We start from the raw sequence: 20820 nt of genomic DNA, 5'->3' as shown, positions 1-20820 counted from the left end.
TGAGGACATTCCGGGGACAGATTTGCAAATCCGGGGACTGTCCCCGGGAAATGGGGGCGTCTGGTAACCCTACTCTAGCATCCATCTCACCAAGCTACTGATTGCTCAGCATGTGGGAGCACTAGTGTCTGATGGCAAGGTTTGTTTTGGGTAGGATGTCTATGCAACTCCTGGTGACAGGAGATGTAGAGTTTTTGTTTTCTTTGTGTCTCATAATGCTGGTACCTGGGGCCATCCATTGAAGCTGAATAATAGAAGATTCTGGGCAGGCAAAAGAAGTTATGACTTCACACAGTGCATAGTTGAATTATGGAATCTACACACACAAGATGTAGCGATGGCCACTAACTTGGCTCTAAAGAATTAGAGAAATTCATAACTTATGGAAGAAGATAAGGCTATCACTGAGTGCTACTTAAGATGGTTATGTTCTCTTTCCACTCCCGGAGGAATTATGCCTATAGATATCCATTGCTGGGTATCACAAATGAGGAGAGTGCTGTTGTATTCCGGTCCTGTTGGCAGATTTCCCATTGGCAACTGATTGGCCGTTATAAGAACAGAATGCTTCAATAGATGGGCATCTGTTCTTATCCAACAAGGCACTTATTGTGGATACACAATCTTTTACTACTCCCCTTCTTTCATTCCCCTCCTTCCCTCATATGCATGTGCCCACATGCACACACACACACACACACACACACACACACACGTGGTATGACCCCATGCTAATGCATAGTGTGGGTGTGGCCAATGGAGTGAGCCATATCTATCTATTTGCTACCCTTCTTCCTGGTAGGGTGATGAGTTGGGTGGGGAAATCCTTGCACAATTGGCCCTGCCTCTAAGATTTATGGATTCACAAACTCCACAGCAGCATGTGATTCACCGAGTTGAAGGGCAGGTGCTATGTGGGGGAGAGACATACTCTAGCATAGAAAGGTAGCCTCTGAACAGCATAGGCAGCACCTGAGCAAAACTGCTTTTGAGGAACTAGATCAGTTTATTGGGACAGGGTCTGCTTGTGTCATATGGTCACAAATGGATTGGGTGCAGTATATCCTTTAGCCACCTGCAATAATCCCAGTGCTTTTTTTCTGGGGGGACACAGGGGCACGCATACCCCTAAACATTTTGTGAGTCTAATTTTGTGGGGCAGTACAGTGGTACCTCGTGTTATGGACAGGATCCGTTCTGGAGGCCCGCTCATAACGTGAAAAGCCCTCAACTCGAAGCGCTGCATCTGTGCAGGCGTGCGGCACGATTTGGCACGCATGCGCAAGCAGCGAAACCTGGAAGTAACCCATTCCAGTACTTCCGGTTTGCCGCGGGACACAAGACAAAAACACACAACCTGAAGCAGACGTAACATGAGGTATGACTGTATTTCAATATGAGTAGAAAAATGAGAGTACCCCTAAACATTTTTTTAAAGAAAAAAAGCACTGAATAATCCAGTCCTAGGATCCCATGGCTTTCAAACTGTCATGGTGGCACGGGGACCAAGTAGCCTGTGCTCTGCCACAAAATGCATGGTAGTTCAAAATGCCCCACATTTTTTCCAGGCTAAAAGGATTATGTAAATTAGTTCTAAAAATCAGTCCAAGTTCTAAAGTTGGAGGTAAGAGTTGATAAGATCTCTACTTCAGTTTATTCATTGAGTTCATTATTTTCATAATTTAAGCTTGAAATGAAGCCCAGTCGTAAAATAAAAGCCAATCAGGTTGTATTTACCCAGCAATTATTCTTGGCTTATATAATTACCGGTGCCAAAGATAAAATCTCAAGCTAGTTTATTGAAATTGGGAATTGAAACCACAGAGAGAGAAAAGAGCTCAGTGTACATCATTAAAAGCAGTCCATTCATTACTTCCACGTACTCTGCTTGAAGGAAACCATGATGCTAATGCCTCCAGATAACCACCTGACCTTCTCGACTTTTACATAAAAGCTAAACGTAATGCCATAAATGCTTGAGAGGCATAAATCTTGGACACCAAAAGACATGACAGAATGGTGTTCAGCTGTGCAACTGGCCACAGGGCAGGGAGCACGCCTGATCTGGGGCGGATATGAGCGAGCATCACAGGAATTGAAAAATGAGAAGTTTGATACACTGCTAGTAGACTGGCAAAATGGCCATTGTATCCTATATCTTCTCAGCTCAGAAGAAAGCAGAGTGATCAGGAAAACTCAAACTGAAGGAGAAATGGCATGCATGTGTCCAGCATCCATGGACGCACCACCAAAACCCACCAGTCAGGACTGTGCAACCAACTATGGTTATGCGGCAGACCCGTGTTTGGGAAACACTGATAGCCCCTCAACTGGCAGAGCTTGTGTATTAGGGTAGCATGCTAAAGTTTCTTTCCAGCAACTTGAATATTGTGTTGCCTTTACAGCTGAGACCCATGGGCTTATCACAGCAAAAAGTTACTAGTTTCCTTTGCATCATTGTGCCTTCCCATGAATCATAAAATCAAATCAAGCCCAGCAGACCGCACAGACTTAAATCCCTATCATAAGGCGGGGTTATCGCGATCTTAACCTTTTCTTCAAAATCTCCAAGAAAATATCCAGCAGCTTCCCCTGGCAATTCCATTGTTGAACAGCTCTCATATTTAAGAAGTCCCCCTCCCCTCTAAGTACTTAAATCTACATCTGCCAGCCTGCAATATTGCTGCTTCTGCTATTATCAGTAGACACGGTGAAAAACTGTCTTCTTCTTTAAAAAAAAGAAAGAGAATAAATACCATAATAACATAATGTGGAATGAAGGAAAATGTATTGCAGATCTCATCTGACCACCAGAGAGATTTTGAAGTGAGATAGAGAGGTTTGTTTACTCATGGTGAAACTCTTCATAAAGGATTCTCTTAAAAGGAGGAGGAGGAGGAGGAGGATTTCTATTAGCCCAGTTCCTTTTAGTTCTATATTCCTTATCAATATTATTTATATCCCCCTCCCCCCATAGGTGGGATGCGGGTGGCGCTGTGGGTTAAACCACAGAGCCTAGGACTTGCCGATCAGAAGGTTGGCGGTTTGAATCCCCACAACAGTGTGAGCTCCCGTTGCTCGGTCCCTGCTCCTGCCAACCTAGCAGTTCAAAAGCATGTCAAAGTGCAAGTAGATAAATAGGTACCGCTCCGGCGGGAAGGTAAACAGTGTTTCCGTGCGCTGCTTTGGTTCACCAGAAGCAGCTTAGTCATGCTGGCCACATGACCCGGAAGCTGTACGCCAGCTCTCTCAGCCAATAAAGCGAGATGAGCGCTGCAACCCCAGAGTCGGTCACGACTGGACCTAATGGTCAGGGGTCCCTTTACCTTTACCTTTAGGAGCCAATTCCAGGAGGCCGTAGGTGCTTGGGCACCATCTATAATAAAATTGTAGGAGCCAGGCACCCACAAAGTCAATGAAAAAAGCTTCATCCTCCATAGCCAGCCAGCGAGCCATTCTTTTCCGGGATTGTGGTTTGGATGTGGAGGCAGTCTCTCTGCCTCCTGGTGCGAGACCATCCCCACAGAAAAGGGTGCCTCACTGGCTCTGGATAGAAGGAGGAAGAGGAGTCGCCACTGCCAGCCACCACAACACAGATGTGTGACATCACAAGCACACTGTGTTGGGCCCGGAGATAACCTGTGAAACACGGTCAAGGACCAGTCCAGAATCTGAAGGTTCTGCTAGGAGTCAGTCCAACAGGGTCAAGGCAGTACACGAGGCAGGAAACTAGGCAAGGACAGGTAGAGGATCTCAGGCAGGATCTAGCATACAGCAATGTTGCTCCCGCAACCTGGAGCGGGGTCCGACAGCCTTTTATCTTTGTCAGGGTAGCAGACGGTCCTGATCCCCCAGCAATTCACCTCCCTGTTTCGCCTGAAGGCGAGCACTCCTCCTGCGAGTACTCAGGTCTCTCCTTCTCTCAGACCTTAGTCTCTGCAGCTCGGGAGACGTCAGTGGGTTACTAGACCCAGAGGCCGCCTCAGCCTCTCCTGACCCAACTGGTAGTGGAGCAGCTGTAGGTGATAGCCCAGCTGAAGGCAACGAGGTCATCCCCGCATCTGGAGCCAGGGCAGGCTCAGGCCCCTGACTCGGCCCAGCTGGTGTTTGTTGCAGGGGAACCTGTGCAGACTGGGACTCTTCAGGATCAGGCCCCAGACTTGGTTCAGATGATGCCTGAGGCAAAGGATCCAGTGCGGACTGAGACTCCTCTGATTCCGAGCCGGAACCCGAGTCCCAGGCCATCACACACACACACCTGCACCTAGTGCATCTGACGTCACACACACTATGTGCAGGTGGGTCGGTGGGTGTGACGTTGTACATCTGCATTGCGGCGGTGGGCACCCACAATCCTGAGAACGAGATGGCACCCCGACCCCCCCCCAATATCATACCAGCAGTCTATTGTGGTAGCTAATAATAAGCAAGCAAATATATTAAACCATCTCTTTAAACAAGACATTGGATGCATTTGCCCATGTATCTTTCGGTGGGCTATTCTGAAGCAATACCGGGCCAATATTTCACTGGATGCTCAATTTTACCGATTGTTTCTTTTCGTTAAAAGAAAACATGCTGAAGATGAGCCAGTAGAAATTTCTCGAGGGTTTCAAGGTGGTGAGGTTGGGCTTACCTTACTTGCAGGTGAGGTGGTTGGGGTCAGGTTGCCTGCCCCCCTCATTTTGTTTCTGAACGTTTTAAAAGAAGGCTCGCCAGCCGTGATCAGCAGCCAGCAGGTTTTGTGGTCTCCCTGTAGCATTCAGATTTCCTTCCGGCTGCACGGCTGTTCCTGTGCCAGTCCTGTTCTAGCCAGCAACTGTGGGCAACCGATCAGGGCCCAGATATGCCAGGCAGCAAGCCAGAGGGGAAGATGAATGACAGGGCTGGGAAGCAGTGCCAACTCTACATTTTGAGGGGGCTCTGAGTCATAACTGTCTCAGGAAGCTCTTCCTTGCATAAATGGACTCATCTCTGCCCCTGTACTCCCTCTCTTCCTCTGAGATCAGTCTACTCAACTTTCTCTTGCCATAGTCATGTTTGCACACTTGGAGAGGGGCCATGAATAAGCAGCAACTAGGGACGCAGGTGGCGCTGTGGTCTAAACCACTGAGCCTAGGGCTTGCCGATCAGAAGGTCAGCGGTTCGAATCCTGCGACGGGGTGAGCTCCCGTTGCTCAGTCCCTGCTCCTGCCAACCTAGCAGTTCGAAAGCCCATCAAATTGCAAGTAGATAAATAGGTACCGCTCTGGTGGGAAGGTCAACGGCGTTTCCGTGTGCTGCTCTGGTTCACCAGAAGCGGCTTAGTCATGCTGGCCACATGACCCGGAAGCTGTACGCCGGCTCCCTCGGCCAATAAAGCGAGATGAGCGCCGCAACCCAGAGTCATCCGCGACTGGACCTAACGGTCAGGGGTCCCTTTACCTTTACAAGAAGATAGCAGGACCAAGAGGCTCTTTGAATCACCAGTGTGCCTCCCCCTCTGCAGAGCTGTGGACCCCAGAAGGTGCCCAATGATGGCACTGCCTGGCATCAGGCCTGCCAGGGAGGGAACGTGCAGGAGAAGTCAATAGGCCAAGCCTTTCCTACTATTGAAATACAAATATGGGAAAGCTTCACCAGTTGACATTCTGTCTGCCAGGCAGTTTTATTACTTGTGTGTGGTACCCGATTTATTGCTGAGCCCTCCACCCCATCCACAAAAAGGATACAATTTGCATATGGTTCCAGGAAATACTGCTGACATCCCTGCCTATTTTTTATTATTATTTCTTTTAAGATTCAAATACATATCTGAAAGTTATATGCATACTATTCTCTAAAGGTAAAGGTACCCCTGCCCATACGGGCCAGTCTTGACAGACTCTGGGGTTGTGCGCCCATCTCACTCAAGAGGCCGGGGGCCAGCGCTGTCCGGAGACACTTCCGGGTCACGTGGCCAGCGTGACATCGCTGCTCTGGTGAGCCAGAGCCGCACACGGAAACGCCGTTTACCTTCCTGCTAGTAAGCGGTCCCTATTTATCTACTTGCACCCGGGGGTGCTTTCGAACTGCTAGGTTGGCAGGCGCTGGGACCGAACGACAGGAGCGCACCCCGCCGCGGGGATTCGAACCGCCGACCTTTCGATCGGCAAGCCCTAGGCGCTGAGGCTTTTACCCACAGCGCCACCCGCGTCCTACATACTATTCTCTACAGAGTAGTTAAATGCTTCTTGTACTATGCACTCATAAGTAAAATGATGAATAGGCTTAAAATTTTCTTAAAATACTATTATAGCACAATCCTATGCCTTCCTACTCAGAGGTAAGCCCCACTGCATTCAGTCACAGCCAAGCTCGTATGTGTATAAGATTTCAGCTTTTAATTTCTTAGAGGAAAAAGGGATAAACCTTCTTGGTTTAACTAAAGTTTTCTTCTTTTCTTTCGCGTTGTTATGCACTGTGAACAATTTTTTTTTAATTAATGGCACTCATTGTTTAATTGGCTTGTAATGCCCCCACTCCTGTCTGTTATTGGTAAGTGTGTGTGTGCGTGCGCGCTAAATCCAAATTGGATATATGCTGTTCCGATCTCTCTAAGAAATCATTAATTCCTCAGAATGCAATAATGAGGAAGGACAACAAAATGGGTTCTGGTAAAAGTTAGTTTTGTAAATGTGGAACTCTGCTTTCAGATTGTCTGCTTGCCATTTGGAACAGGAGGGGAATATAGAAAGGAAATAAATATGTTTTAAAAACATAGGATTAACGGCAGAAGATGGCACTTCAAACAAAACACCCCCTCATTGTATTTAAGAGCAGAGAGAGGGAGGGAAGGGAAAAAATATAAAGTCTTAAAGCAATAATTTGCCTTTATAAATCGACAGAGAGCAAATGGATTACCAGAGGTGGCTAAACTCACAATTTTTCAGTAGTTGCCATTTAATAAAATGGTTGTTATCAGTAAGAGAGAGAGAGAGAGAAAGAGAGAGAGAGGGCACATTCTCATACACACACACACACACACACACACACACATATATACAGTGCTTTTTCTGGGGGTACATAGGGGTACGCATACCCCTAAACATTTTGTGAATCTTTGTACTTTTGTCCATTGTATTTATTTTTCCCAATTTGAACTATAAAATGGCGGTTTACTTGAATCAAAATGAAAGTAGCCCTAAACATTTTTTTTAGAAAAAAAACACTGCGTGCGGCGCGCGCGCACACACACACACATACATATATACCTACATACATATATATATATGAGAATGTGCACACATATACACAGAGATTCTAGCAGCTTGTTCAAGAACATAGAGAATATAGCTGCTATAATGTCCATGTCCCTTGGATGCACCATACATTTTGCCATAGCAACTGTAGAGCCTGAGACCTTAGACATGGAAAAAGGATGCTCCCAGCCATTCCCACTACCTCCAACTGATCGGGGCAGGAGTAGGAGAGTGGTGAGGGTCTGTTGTTTGGAGGCCATATACTCTGCTCAAAGTTCATGATGCACCCAAGATACTAAGGCATAATGGGACTTGCACAAGAGTTTCTATGAGACCTGGCTCTTTAGGGTATGAGTGAACTTTCTACACTGTACTATTCTCCTCTGCTAAGTGCAGGGTTGGGGGTGACCTGATCTTTGCCATACTCCCTCTGATGTTATCAAGACCCATTCTGAATTTTATCCAGGTCTGGAGGATTACAGTTTGAATGCCCAGTGAAGAAGCAACCACCACATGATTGGTGCAAGTTTGTAATGAGCTGAGGTGTGTGGTTTGGTTATTCTGTGCCAATCCGAGCATTCTTGAAAGGTTTTCTTTTCCTCCTTCACCTCTGTCTTGTATTAATGGTGATCAGAACTGAATATCTTCCGTTGGCAAGGGGACTGTACAAAATGTCAAATTTCCCGTTCTTTAATCTTACTACCATACGCATTTCTCCGGTGTTTGTAGAGAGATGGAAACAGTGAAGGCCTTTCAAATGTGAATGCTTCACTCACCTCTTTGATGTTACACATCCCATTTGCCAGCTATTCACGCTAATGTGTTTTGCATTAGTGCTATATAGTGGGAAAGGTCCTGTCTCTGTCACCTGCGTGTTGAAAGCGTTGGGTGGAATTTGCTGACTGAAATGCAGCTGAAGGCTAGTTGTGGCCTCAGCTGCAAGCCTCTGAACAGCTACTTGGGAGGAAAACCCAACGAAATCAGTAAGAGTTATTTATGAGTAAACAAGAACTTCACAGCCCATTGGAGCTGATGAAACAAGTTCATTGCATCTAACGTAAGTCACATTGCTTTTAATCGGACTGCCTAGATCATTCTAAGCATCCATAATGCATCCCAACCACTCATTTTCTACAGAGGGCCTCTGTCTAGACTGAATATTCTTGTTAGTGCATTGAGTGGGCCTGGGATTGCAGCCATGTAGAATAAGTAATATCTAGCCTGATGGCATGCAGCTGGTATTTTGTGTGGAAGATTCACATTCATGAGGAAGAAAACTTGTCTGTATCTGTGGCGCTGTGGTCTAAACCACTGAACCTCTTGGGCTTGCTGACTGACGGTCGAATAAAATGATTGATTGATTGATTGATTGAAGGTTGGCGGTTCGAATCCCAGCGCTGGGGTGAGCTCCCGTTGTTCTGTCCCAGCTCCTGCCAACCTAGCAGTTCGAAAGCACGCCAGTACAAGTAGATAAATAGGTACCAATGCGACAGGAAGATAAATGGTGTTTCCATGTGCTCTGTCTTACATCACGGTGTTCTGTTGTGCCAAAAGCGGTTCAGTCATGCTGGCCACGTGACCCAAAAACTGTCTGTGGACAAACGCTAGCTCCCTTGGCCTGAAAGCGAGATGAGCATCGCACCCCATAATTACCTTTGACTGGACTTAACCGTCCAGGGGTCCTTTACCTTTTGCCTTTACCATGGTGCCTTGTTTCTCAAACTTAATCCGTTCCAGAAGTCCGTTCCAAAACCAAGGCATTCCAAAACTAAGGAATGCTTTCCCATAGAAAGTAATACAAAATGGATTAACCCGTTTCAGACTTTTAAAAACAACCTCCAGAACTGCAATCTAACATGAATTTTACTATCTGACAAGACCACTGAGCCATAAAATGAAAGCAATAAACAATGTACTGCAGTCACACAATCAAGCAAGCAGTAGCTGAACTGGGTTCCACACAATCACAAAAACAAAACAAAAAGAGCCGCAAAAACAAAAACACAACATCAATAGCAAAAACAGACCTCAGCATAACACTCAAAACAGAAGTGTGGCACTCAGATTGGAAGCATACCACTCAAAATGGAGCACATTCGACTTCTGGAAAAGGTTCGCAAACCGGAACACTTACTTCTGGGTTTGCAGTGTTTGGGTTCCAAGTTCTTTGAGTACCAAGGTGTTTGAGAACCAAGGTACCATTTTAGTAATGTATGAACTGCTATCCAGTCACATTATTTGCTCGGCTACCATTTCCTGTGTTGAACATTAGCATGATAAACTAAATAAGAAATTTTCTTGTTTCTTGCCCACTCTACTTCCTGCTCAGGGAGGAGGGGGGGGAATCCAACCAGTAATGGGTAGTGTGGGAGGGGCAAAGCTCAGATTGGCGCTGCCACCACACCTGCCAAACTCCCCAAATATTGCAGGGCCATTTTCCAACCAAGCAATGTGTGCCGAAAAATGCATATGCTGGCCTAAAGTGTGAGGGGGGAAATGTGCATGTTACTGAGAATGCATTATATTAAGGAAAATCGCTATGCAAAAATGCCTATATTAGGAGAACTTCACACTAAAATGCATTTTTTTTAATGCAGACTTCTTTTTAAAAAATAAAAAATAAGTTGCAAATTGATGTGGAAATGTGGAGAACTTGAGCTTGGGAAAAAATAGAAACTCTGACAGATTTCTCTATCCCCAGCCACCATTCAACCTCCTGTTTTGCTTACCTGCTTAGGACTGCAAAAGTTTAAGTGTGTGAATATAAATAAAGCACCTGGTGGAGCAACCCACCTCTTTGTCTAAAAATGCATATTCTGCCTCCATTTGTAAAATTAGGGCAGCTTCCAACACATAATTAGAAAACTATGGTAACCCATAAATCTAAGAAGCTAGCTTGAAATCATTTTAACTGAAGATGATGGAGACTGAACCTGAGCTATGATAATCAGACATGTTTTCAGATTAGTTTATGAGCACTTTTAAGCGTGTCTGAGGACATGGGAATGGCAAATCTGCGCGGTCATTTTTAACACCTCCAGCTTTTTCCATGAGATCAATGATATCCTTTAAGCCACAGACTGATGTTCAGCGCTAGTGACACAGCCACCTTTGTTGGATCTCTGCTGCTTCAGCAAACACCGCGACAATCCCTCTGCTCACCTGCTGCTTCTGTCATCGGGAGGGAAGAGAGAGAGAGACAGAAGGCTCAGCGCAGCAACACAAGGGAAAGGAAGTGAAGCTGGAAATTAAATTTTCAGGCATTATGAGTGCAAGTGGAAGAACGGAGCAGATGAATTTATCTGTGGGGGGAGATGCACACAGCAAACTGAAGGCTCAGCAGAATACCCTTCCTCCCACCCCTTGTCCTTTGAAAACCCCCCGTTGGATTTATCGTTTGACTATGTCAAAGGTTAGCTTGACATAACGTGTCCTAAGTTGTTTGTGCCTAGTATGCCAAAGCTCTTGCTTGAAAGTAGCCTTCTGTAGCTGAAATGTTAGCTTCTATAACCACAGGCACTGATCACATAGATGACAGTTAAGGAGGAGATACAAATAATCAACATGGCAGCCTCAAGAGGTTATTGCAGAGACTGGGCATAATAGGTCCTGTAACCAGGAACCACCTTATACAGAGCTCCAGGGTGACTGTCAGGGCAGCTGTCAAATCTAATAAATCAATATTTCAGCCAGACAGTCTCCTCTTCCACCAGGACCTTTGTAAGACCAATTGTCCAGTGGAAATAAGAATCAACTGCAAGTTCTTACACAAGTCGAACCTGATCTCCCTGCCCCCCTTTTTGTGTTTTTAAAGGTGTATTATTGAATTCTTATCAATATGAGCCCCTATGAGAGGCTTCCTCAGCCTCGGCCCTCCAGATGTTTTTTGGCATACAACTCCCATGATCCCTAGCTAGCAGGACCAGTGGTGAGGGATGCTGGGAGTTGTAGTCTCAAAAAACATCTGGAGGGGCGAGGCTGAGGAAGCCTGCCCTAAGAGGACCTCAGATGGAAAAGAGAGAGAAATCTATGAAATAAATAATAGTGACCAGCACCCTTCCAGCCCCCTCAGTGTCATCATGGCAGCATTGAGAATGCTGAATGCATGTGCATGTTACGTGTCAGGGCTGATTGCTACAGCTACAGTGATTAGCAGACCTCTTTCTGAACACAGAGTCATAGAATTGTAGGGTTGGAAGGGACCCTTAGGATCATCTAGTCCAACCCCCTGCAATGGAGCTTGTCCCAAAAGGGGATCGAACCTGCAACCTTGGTGTTATCAGCGCCACGCTCTAACCAGCTAAGCTATACAGGCTTCATGTAATGGCAGTTTCACTGGCTGGCGTGCAAAGTGGACAAGGCAACCTGTGACTTAGTAGCTAACAAAACAGCATTAAGTATTTTTATTTATTTATTTCAGGGTGTGCCTTACTTCTGTACTGTCTGCACCATCATCATCATCATCATCATCATCATCATCATCATCATATATTTATACCTTGCCCATCAGGCCGGGTCTCCCCAGCCACTCTGGGCGGCTTCCAACAGGATATTAAAAACACGATAAAAGATCAAACATTAAAAACTTCCCTAAACAGAGCTGCCTTCAAAAAGGACTGGTTTCTTTTTCTTTAGGGGCGGGGGGAATACCGTATTTTTTGCTCCGTAACACTCACTTTTTTCCTCCTAGAAAGTAAGGGGAAATGTCTGTGCGTGTTATGGAGCGAATGCCTACCGATGGCGGGGGGATCTGCCGCAGTCCTGAGCAGAGGATCCATGGTTCCCCTTCCTTCCCTCCTCCGTGGCTCGCATTGCTTGCTTTGAAACAGCAAAGCGGGAGAAGAGCCATTGAGTGGGGAGAAGAGAGGGACAGAGAGCCTGGTTACAAAGCACGGATCCACATGGATCCTCAGGATTTTTGCACTGGGTCACCCCAAATTCACCATCAGATCACATAGCATGTCCATGGCTACAGCTTGCACCAAAAAAATCACGCACCCACTGTTGCCTGGGGCCGCAGTGGTGCAAAAACGTGGTTACAAAGCATGGACCCACATGGATCCTCAGGATTTTTGCATTGGGCTACCCCAAACTCACCGTCAGATCACATGTCTGTGGCCACAGCATGAACCACAAAAATCATACATCCACTGTTTCATTTAGAATATTTTTTTTCTTGTTTTCCTCCTCTAAAAACTATGTGCATGTTATGGTCGGGTGCGTGTTATAGAGCGAAAAATGCGGGTACATTCTGCAAAATTGCATGGGATTATCTAAGAGTTCTCTGCAGTTCCCTGCTTTCTAAAGTGCAAATAACCACAGTGTCTGTAGTGGTTACAGGCATCCCGGGAAAGGAAAATGAGAGAAACAACCACCACTCGAGAAAACAATGAAGGAACTTGAGTATTGGGAGCCAGCCAAACCCTTGGCTGGCAGCAGAGGGATTTGATGGAGCAGTATAGCCATTGCCACTCTAGCAGATTCTGTGCTGAACAACCCCTATCCCTTCCCCTGAAACATCTAGTTCAAGCTACCCTGTGATAACTTCTGCCTGCCCACCATTTGCTTGGGTACATTGGTGGGCTCCTCACAGGCCGGACATTTCCACTGACAGTGGAGCTTCCTCAGTGGCAGAGGCCCACCCCATTCAAGCACCCTCTAGTGTGGAGGATTGGAGGTTCGGATTGCACCTCGTGGCTTCTTTAAAAGATTCTACAGTGGTACTTCGGGTTAAGAATTTAATTCATTCTGGAGGTCCATTCTTAACACTTTAGCTAATGGGGGTCTCTGGCTGCCGCTGCGCCGCCGCCACACAATTTCAGTTCTCTTCCTGAAGCAAAGTTCTTAACCCGAGGTAGTATTTCTGGGTTAGCAGAGTCTGAAACCTGAAGCGTCTGTAACCTGAAGGTCTGTAACCCGAGGTACCACTGTGTTAATTTTTGATCCTTCCTTATTTTAACTTTTCACAGTGATTGTTCGTATGGGATGTACAATACCAGTAGTGCTTGCGTTGACTTCCTCTGCCCTGTTCCCAGAACCTCTTCTTTAAACTTCCTTCCCTTTTCTTTCGTTACAGTTCCTTCATTTTGGGGCTTGGTGAATTCCGCCTGGAATCTTTGTTCTGTTGGGAAAAGGCAATCACCGGTCAACATAGAAACCAGCCATATGATCTTCGACCCCTTCCTCACCCCTCTTCGCATAAACACAGGGGGCAGAAAGGTAAGATTCCAGCCATGGCTTCCGCTCTTGAAAAAAATGGCAACAGCTGTTTCACATTGGCATTTTTCCATAGGTATGACAATGCCTTCCCCATCAGGTGGGATCTCGAACTCGGGGCTCAGCCAGACCTGCGCTTGTCCCATACCTGGAAAGCGTGGGGCTGAGCAGTTTTGCCTTTGCCCCGCTGCTTTCCCCCAGAAATCCTGCTCTTTAGTGATAAATTGGAGCAAACGTCATTCCAGAGAAAACCCGGTTGACATTTGCACTGATTCAGCGGCTAATATTGGGTTTTCCCAGAGGAAAGCAGCAGAGCAATGGCAAGCCTGGAAGAACCCTCACACTCTTGTAGCTGCTGTACATTTTATCCTTCCCATTTTCAAAACCACATACACTTATGTCGTGCTGCATATATCTTTCTGATGACGTGCTTTAATGTGCCTTGTGTACTATTCTTAATACAGGGAAATTTTTCTTAATATTTGGAGACTTCTGCATAAGATGAGTTCTAACTTTAGTCTTATTAATGTTGTTTTAAGTGTTGTACTCAGAGGTGCCTGGTCTTGTTGGTATGCTTCATAAAGTTTTAACAGTGTGGGCTACTAGCAGAGAATTCTGTCCCTTGCATTTTTCTCCACGCTCTAAAATCTTTAATGAATTGGGGATAGCTCTGAAGTGAAGTCCCCTCGTGGAGTTTGTTGCCTCTTTGTGGCCAAAGGAGCTCCACTACCAGTGATGGTTGCACACAGGGACAGCAAAGAAGAGCAAAGTGCAATAGACATTGTATTTGTGTGTGTGTGTGTGTGTGTGTGTGTGAGAGAGAGAGAGAGAGAGAGAGAGAGAGAGAGAGAGAGGAAGCACTTCCCGTATTGCCTAGGCCACCAGGTGATGCTCTCTCTTTTCATTTGCTGAGCTAAAAGGGTGGGCTTTGCAGCAATTGCAGAAAGATAGTTGGTATGTGTTCAGTTACCTTGGGGGTGCATCCGCTCCCTCTCTGAATCATACTATGTTGGTTTCATTGCTTACTCTCAGAGGGGTAGGAACCCCTGCATTCACTTGGCAACAGGCAACATTCCCTCTCCCCCACAAGTGTGCAGCCAGTCTGACTGCCTTTATAGTGGTGTGGCCTGCTTTTGTTCGTTATATGATCCCTGATTAGCTAGTATCTCATTGTGCCTATGGATAGCCATAAAAAAGCAAAAACACACCAATATGTTTGGGAGGACTGAGGGAAGTTCCCCATTTCTGCTTCGAAAATTCAGTTGATCCCATTTAAGAACAACTTAAGGCAGTGATGGCCAAACTTGGCCCTCCAGCTGTTTTGGGACTACAACTCCCATCATCCCTAGCTAACAGGACCAGTGGTCAGGGATGGTGGGAACTGTAGTCCCAAAACAGCTGGAGGGCCAAGTTTGGCCATCACTGACTTAAGGGAAGCTTTTACATTTTTACATCATTGCTGTATCATCGAGTAATAACTTCTACTTGTGCAACGATCACCACAGATCCAACGAACCGCACCACGCACTCTCACATCGCCTGACAACACCTTTTGCCCCATGCTTTTCAATTAAAGCACTTCATGTATTCCATTTGGTGGCAAGTCATTGAGTGGTTAGACGCAGAGCAATGAATGTCTCTGCATGGATCAGTTTTTAAGCATTGGCTTTGTTGTGTCCTATAATGGGGCACCCCAAGGAGACTTGAATTCCTCATGTTGTGGAAGGGGTTTTCACTTTGCTGCTGCTGCGTGTTTAAGATGAGGTAGCTAAGGTCACTTGGAAGGTCACTTCTTGCACTCTTAGAAGCAAGTCGAGCACGTCTTTTGCATATTGTAGGAAAGTCAATGGACAAGCTGATGTGCCTCTTTAAGCGTTGTCCGAACTCTATGGGTAGGACACACCTCTGCTTTATTCTGCATCATCAACTACCCCATTTCATACCTCCAGGTGAATGGATCATGTGCCCATTTACAACTTGCTGATTAGAAGAAATGGCTTTTCTGTTTAACATCAAGAGAGGCTTAATGCAGTGTCTTAGCAAAAGCTATAGCCTGGAGGTTTTCAACATTTTTGAGTCCATGGCTCTCTTGACCAACTTCATTGTTTCTGCAGCTCCCCTATGGGAAATGTGCTTTGTGTTGAAGGAACAGGTTACCCAAAGCCTTCTCCTTTATCAGTCCATGAAGGCTTAATGGATGGCCTTGTCAGTTCCAAGTGGAGACGGGATGGCGGATCTGGGTCTTATCTTATCAACTGTAACTATCCTGACCACGCTGACGCACAGACCTTGCAAGACACCCCACGCCCCGGGATGGCGCCAGGAGTACTCCTATAGTTGGGTGACCTTTTTACCCCAAGATAAGAGTACAGAAACAGGAATTTCTGTTCATGCTCAAGGATGTAAACTTACGTGTACAAACTCATGAGGCTGGATTCCTGGGGAGGGGGAAAGGGGACCTGAAGGGGATATAAGCTGTATGTAACTGCTCTTTAAGTGTGCTTGCTGTGACTGATCACACAGTGCCTTTCTGCTATCCGGAAAGCAGAAATAAACTCTTTCTCTGAACCAACCCTCGGTGTCTATTGACTCCTTCCTCCCTCCCGGGAGCAACACGCACCCAACCAATGGGAAAGGTCTGAAAGGCTACAGTGTCTCAGGAGCCCAGTTATGTCACTCCTTGCCTGCCCAAGCCAGCATCTCCTCACCCCTTTTTGGATAACCTCCCTTGTGGAGGGTTCCCCCAGCCTCTTCTCCCCTCTCATCGAGGTGGATGCTGCAGCATCTGCTAGTCTCTGAGCCACCACCCTCTGCCCCAAAGAGAGTTGCCTCCTCATGCTGTCCCACGGGGGCCTAGGAAGATGATGCCTCCGGTCTTAGTGGCCCAACAGAAACTGGACAAAGTGGGCTGAACGTGAGGCCATCAGCTTACTCGCCTCAGGAGGCAGCAGCAGAGGGCGCTGCTGGGCCTGCATGGCAGAGAGACTCCCCTTTGGTGTCAGGCGCTCAGCTCCCAGGCAGGCCTTGTATGCAGTGAGCACAAGACAGCTCACTGCCCGGCCTCCCACTTGTCTGCCTGTTCCCAACAGCAAGGGCTGGGCTCCCTCAGCTGCTTGCTTGCTTGCTTGCTTGCTTTCTCTGAGGCCACCTTAGCTCCTGGCAATCAGAGCCCCCTGGCCAGGGGTGCCAACCTGAATAAAATAGGGGGCGCAGGTAAGCCCCACCCACATAATTGATCGCATGATGAGGTGCATGCACACCATTGGAATGACAATGCCCATCAACTTGGGGGCGTGCCCTCAAATACATTATTGGGGGGCAAAAACCCCTTGGCACCTAGGAGTTGGCTCTTATGCCCCTGGCCAACCGCAAAGGCACCGTTCACCTGGGGAGCTTGTAGCCAGGGCCGCTGCAACAAATAGGCTTGTGAGCCTCCAATAGGCAGAGATGCAAGAGGGCAAGAGAGGAGGGAGGGAGGGAAGGAAGGAAGGAAGGAAGGAAGGAAGGAAGGAAGGAAGGCAGGCAGGCAGCTGGTGCTGCCTGAAGCTTACCTGATTGTCATTCAAGGTGCTACAGGCTGCCGTGGTGCACTAGTTGAAAACCACTGATCTAACTTATAGTAGGAGTTACCACCCAGTGCCCACAGGCACCACGATGTCCCTGGGCAAGGTCCCCAGTCTCTGAGCTGGTGGAATGCTTTAATACACAATAATAGGGAGTGGGGAATGAGAAAACAGGTGCAGCGTTTGGGATTTCCCCCCCTGTGCCATCAATCTGCAAGCATTTCAGATGATGTCATGGAATCATCCCTCCATTATTTACTCTATGGCTTCCTTTTTATTACAAAGAGCCTCTCCAGCTCCTCGAGACAGTGTGTCACTAGAACACCTAATTGGATTCCAAGACCTGAAATATCAGCTTGAGATACTTAATGAGTTTACATGCAGATGAATTGCCCCAGAAGGAATGCAAGTATCGGAAGAAACCCCACATGCTGCAATTTTCTCATAATAAGGCTGCCTTTGTCTTTTGATTATATGTATTTAAAAAGAAATCAACAAGAAGCCCATTTGCAGATAAACTCTCCCTTCTAATCGAAAATTCAGGCTCTCATTAATTTACGCAGTGCATCCTCTTGTTCTTCACAAACAAGCAAAAGAAAAATAATCCTGCTTTTTGCATTTTTCCCTTGATGCTCACAACACACAAGCACCACTGGAGCAAAACAAAAGAATTTATTAAGAGGCGAGTACAGGCCCATGTCAATCAGACAACGAACACCACAGCTCCTTATGCCCAAGATGACTTAAGTGCCTGAGATAGCACTTTCTTTTAAAAACACTAAAATTGCTGCCAATTTGCTCATAGGGAGTGAAAACTGCATTAAGGAAAAGTTGTCAGCCTGGTGTCCTATAGAAGACACAAAGCCTACACCTGGATTACTAGATATGCCCTTTGCAATTTGAATCCTATTGCTCATATTGCTGGGCCCTTGCTCAGGGACAGTACCTATAGCATTGTTGTTTGTTGTTGTTTAGTTGTTTAGTTGTGTCCGACTCTTCGTGACCCCATGGACCAGAGCACGGCAGGCACTTCTGTCTTCCACTGCCTCCCGCAGTTTGGTCAAACTCATGCTGGTAGCTTCCAGAACACTATCCAACCATCTCGTCCATGTCGTCCCCTTCTCCTTGTGCCCTCCATCTTTCCCAACATCAGGGTCTTTTTCAGGGAGTCTTCTCTTCTCATGAGGTGGCCAAAGTATTGGAGTCTCAGCTTCAGAATCTGTCCTTCCAGTGAGCACTCAGGGCTGATTTCCTTAAGAATGGACAGGTTGGATCTTCTTGCAGTCCATGGGATTCTCAAGAGTCTCCTCCAGCACCATAATTCAAAAGCAACAATTCTTCGGCGATCAGCCTTCTTTATGGTCCAGCTCTCACTTCCATACATCACTACTGGGAAAACCATAGCTTTAACTATACGGACCTTTGTTGGCAAGGTGGTGTCTCTACTTTACTATAGCATTAGGTGTGTTTATTATATGCTTTAATTGTGCATTAGGCTTAGAAACATACTGTATAGCAAGTCAGATCATTGGTCTGAGCACATTGCATGCAAAATATCTCCAATTCAGACCCTGACAACTCCAGGTATAACTGGGAAATACTTCCTGAAACCCTGGAGAGCCTTGGCTAGTCAGCACAGATAATATCGAACTAGATGGATCAATGTTCCTAACTGATTCCCGAAGTCATATTTCTGGGTAATTTAGCATTATCCACATTTTCAAAATGCCTTATATCACATAATATTTAACCTATAAGTTTTCCTGGAGTTGCAACTGCACCGGTACACTTCCAGTGGAAGTGATAGAAGAAGAAGAAGAAGAAGAGTTTGGATTTGATATCCCGCCTTTCACTCCCTTTTAAGGAGTCTCAAAGCGGCTAACATTCTCCTTTCCCTTCCTCCCCCACAACAAACACTCTGTGAGGTGAGTGGGGCTGAGAGAATTCAAAGAAGTGCGACTGGCCCAAGGTCACCCAGCAGCTGCAAGTGGAGGAGCGGAGACACGAACCCGGTTCCCCAGATTACGAGACTACCGCTCTTAACCACTACACCACACTGGCTCTCACAATGTGGCAAGGGGAGTAAAAGTCAATTAATGCATTTAGTGTTTTGGATTTTCCAGTCACTTTTGCTGTTTCAGCGTAGTTTAACAGCTTAGTTTGCCATTCCTCTCTGGTCGGGACTCTTTCTTCTTTCCATCTCTGGGCTAGTAGCATCCTTGCTGCTGTTGTCAATTCCATAAAAAGTCTTTTCTGTTCCTTTGGAATGTCAGTATCTATAATTCCTAATAAAAAAGGCTTCTGGTTCTTTTACAAAAGTTATTTTAAACATTTTTTTTTCATTTCATGAGAAGAAGTACAGTTGTACCTCAGGTTAAGTACTTCATTCGTTCCGGAAGTCCGTACTTAACCTGAAACTGTTCTTAACCTGAAGCACTACTTTAGCTAATGGGGCTTCCTGCTGCTGCCGTAGCACGATTTTTGTTCTCATCCTGAAGTAAAGTTCTTAAGCTGAAGCACTATTTCTGGGTTAGCAGAGTCTGTAACCTGAAGCGTCTGTAACCTGAAGTGTATGTAACCCGAAGTACCACTGTACTTTCTCTTAATAGCCCCAGTTATCGCAGCCAATAAGAAATGATGGTGCAGTCCAGTCACATTTCCTCACCCAAGCTCAGGGAATTATTTCTACATCAGCCTGTATGTCATGGAACTTGGGCACGTCGTGGACCTGAGTTTACAGCAGAGGAGTCTGAGCGTATTCTAGGATGCCCATGCCAACAAACTGGAACGTGTCCAGAGGAGGGCAACCAAAATGGTCAAAGGCCTGGAAACGATGCCTTATGAGGAACGGCTAAGGGAGCTGGGCATGTTTAGCCTGGAGAAGAGGAGGTTAAGGGGTGATATGATAGCCATGTTCAAATATATAAAAGGATGTCACATAGAGGAGGGAGAAAGGTTGTTTTCTGCTGCTCCAGAGAAGCGGACACGGAGCAATGGATCCAAACTACAAGAAAGAAGATTCCACCTAAACATTAGGAAGACCTTCCTGACAGTAAGAGCTGTCCGACAGTGGAATTTGCTGCCAAGGAGTGTGGTGGAGTCTCCTTCTTTGGAGGTCTTTAAGCAGAGGCTTGACAACCATATGTCAGGAGTGCTCTGATGGTGTTTCCTGCTTGGCAGGGGGTTGGACTCGATGGCCCTTGTGGTCTCTTCCAACTCTATGATTCTATGATTCTATGATTCTATGATTCTATGATTCTATGATTCTACGTCACCCACTAGGGCTTTAGGTCTTCACCTTTGGATCCCGTGTTTCTATCCCTCAAGGACTGCTGTCTCATCCGCTAGTATCCTTATATGAGAGTGGCCTTGCCTGCACCTGCATGTTGCTTTTATTCTCACTCTTCTTCCCACAGTTTGCCCCGTTCCCGAAACCTTCTGCTCTACAGAACAGTCTTTACTAGTTCTGCTGCCCATTCTACTAACCATACCATTATTTTCCCCTCCAGCTGGGAAAATGACCACTGCTTCCCACTCGTGGGACAAGAGAACAGTCTTGAGTAGAGACTATTTTAATGAGACCCAAGGAGCCAAATGGGCCTAAGCTCCCAGCCATTGCTGTGAGCCTTTCTTAGCATAATGAATAACCCAGCCTTTGGCTTCACGTATGTTTGGAAGGCACCTGCAGTTTGATTGAAATGGTGTCTTCTTTTTCTGCCATCACAAAGAGCCATTCCACCTGATGTGGATGTTTTGAGGCTGAATAAATCAGTTTGCACTGGCCACAGGCTATTATTTAAACTCCGTAATGCTGTGTGGGT

General features: G+C 46.3%; 1 protein-coding gene across 3 annotated transcripts in view; it reads left to right on the top strand.

The window, feature by feature from the left end:
• The window catches only part of CA10 (carbonic anhydrase 10), a 357102-nt gene that overhangs the window by 137333 nt on the left and 198949 nt on the right, over positions 1-20820 (top strand). For all 3 annotated transcript variants that reach the window (XM_082212776.1, XM_082212777.1, XM_082212778.1), the window contains exon 4: positions 13297-13439. In XM_082212776.1, the coding sequence (XP_082068902.1) occupies positions 13297-13439 (143 nt within the window). The remainder of the gene's footprint in view (positions 1-13296; positions 13440-20820) is intronic.

This window comes from Podarcis vaucheri (assembly GCF_965113315.1).
Source record: "Podarcis vaucheri genome assembly, chromosome: 2".
NCBI classification, from domain to species: domain Eukaryota; kingdom Metazoa; phylum Chordata; class Lepidosauria; order Squamata; family Lacertidae; genus Podarcis; species Podarcis vaucheri.
Note: the sequence above shows the minus strand (reverse complement) of the source record. Positions and strands in the feature narration are given on the sequence as shown.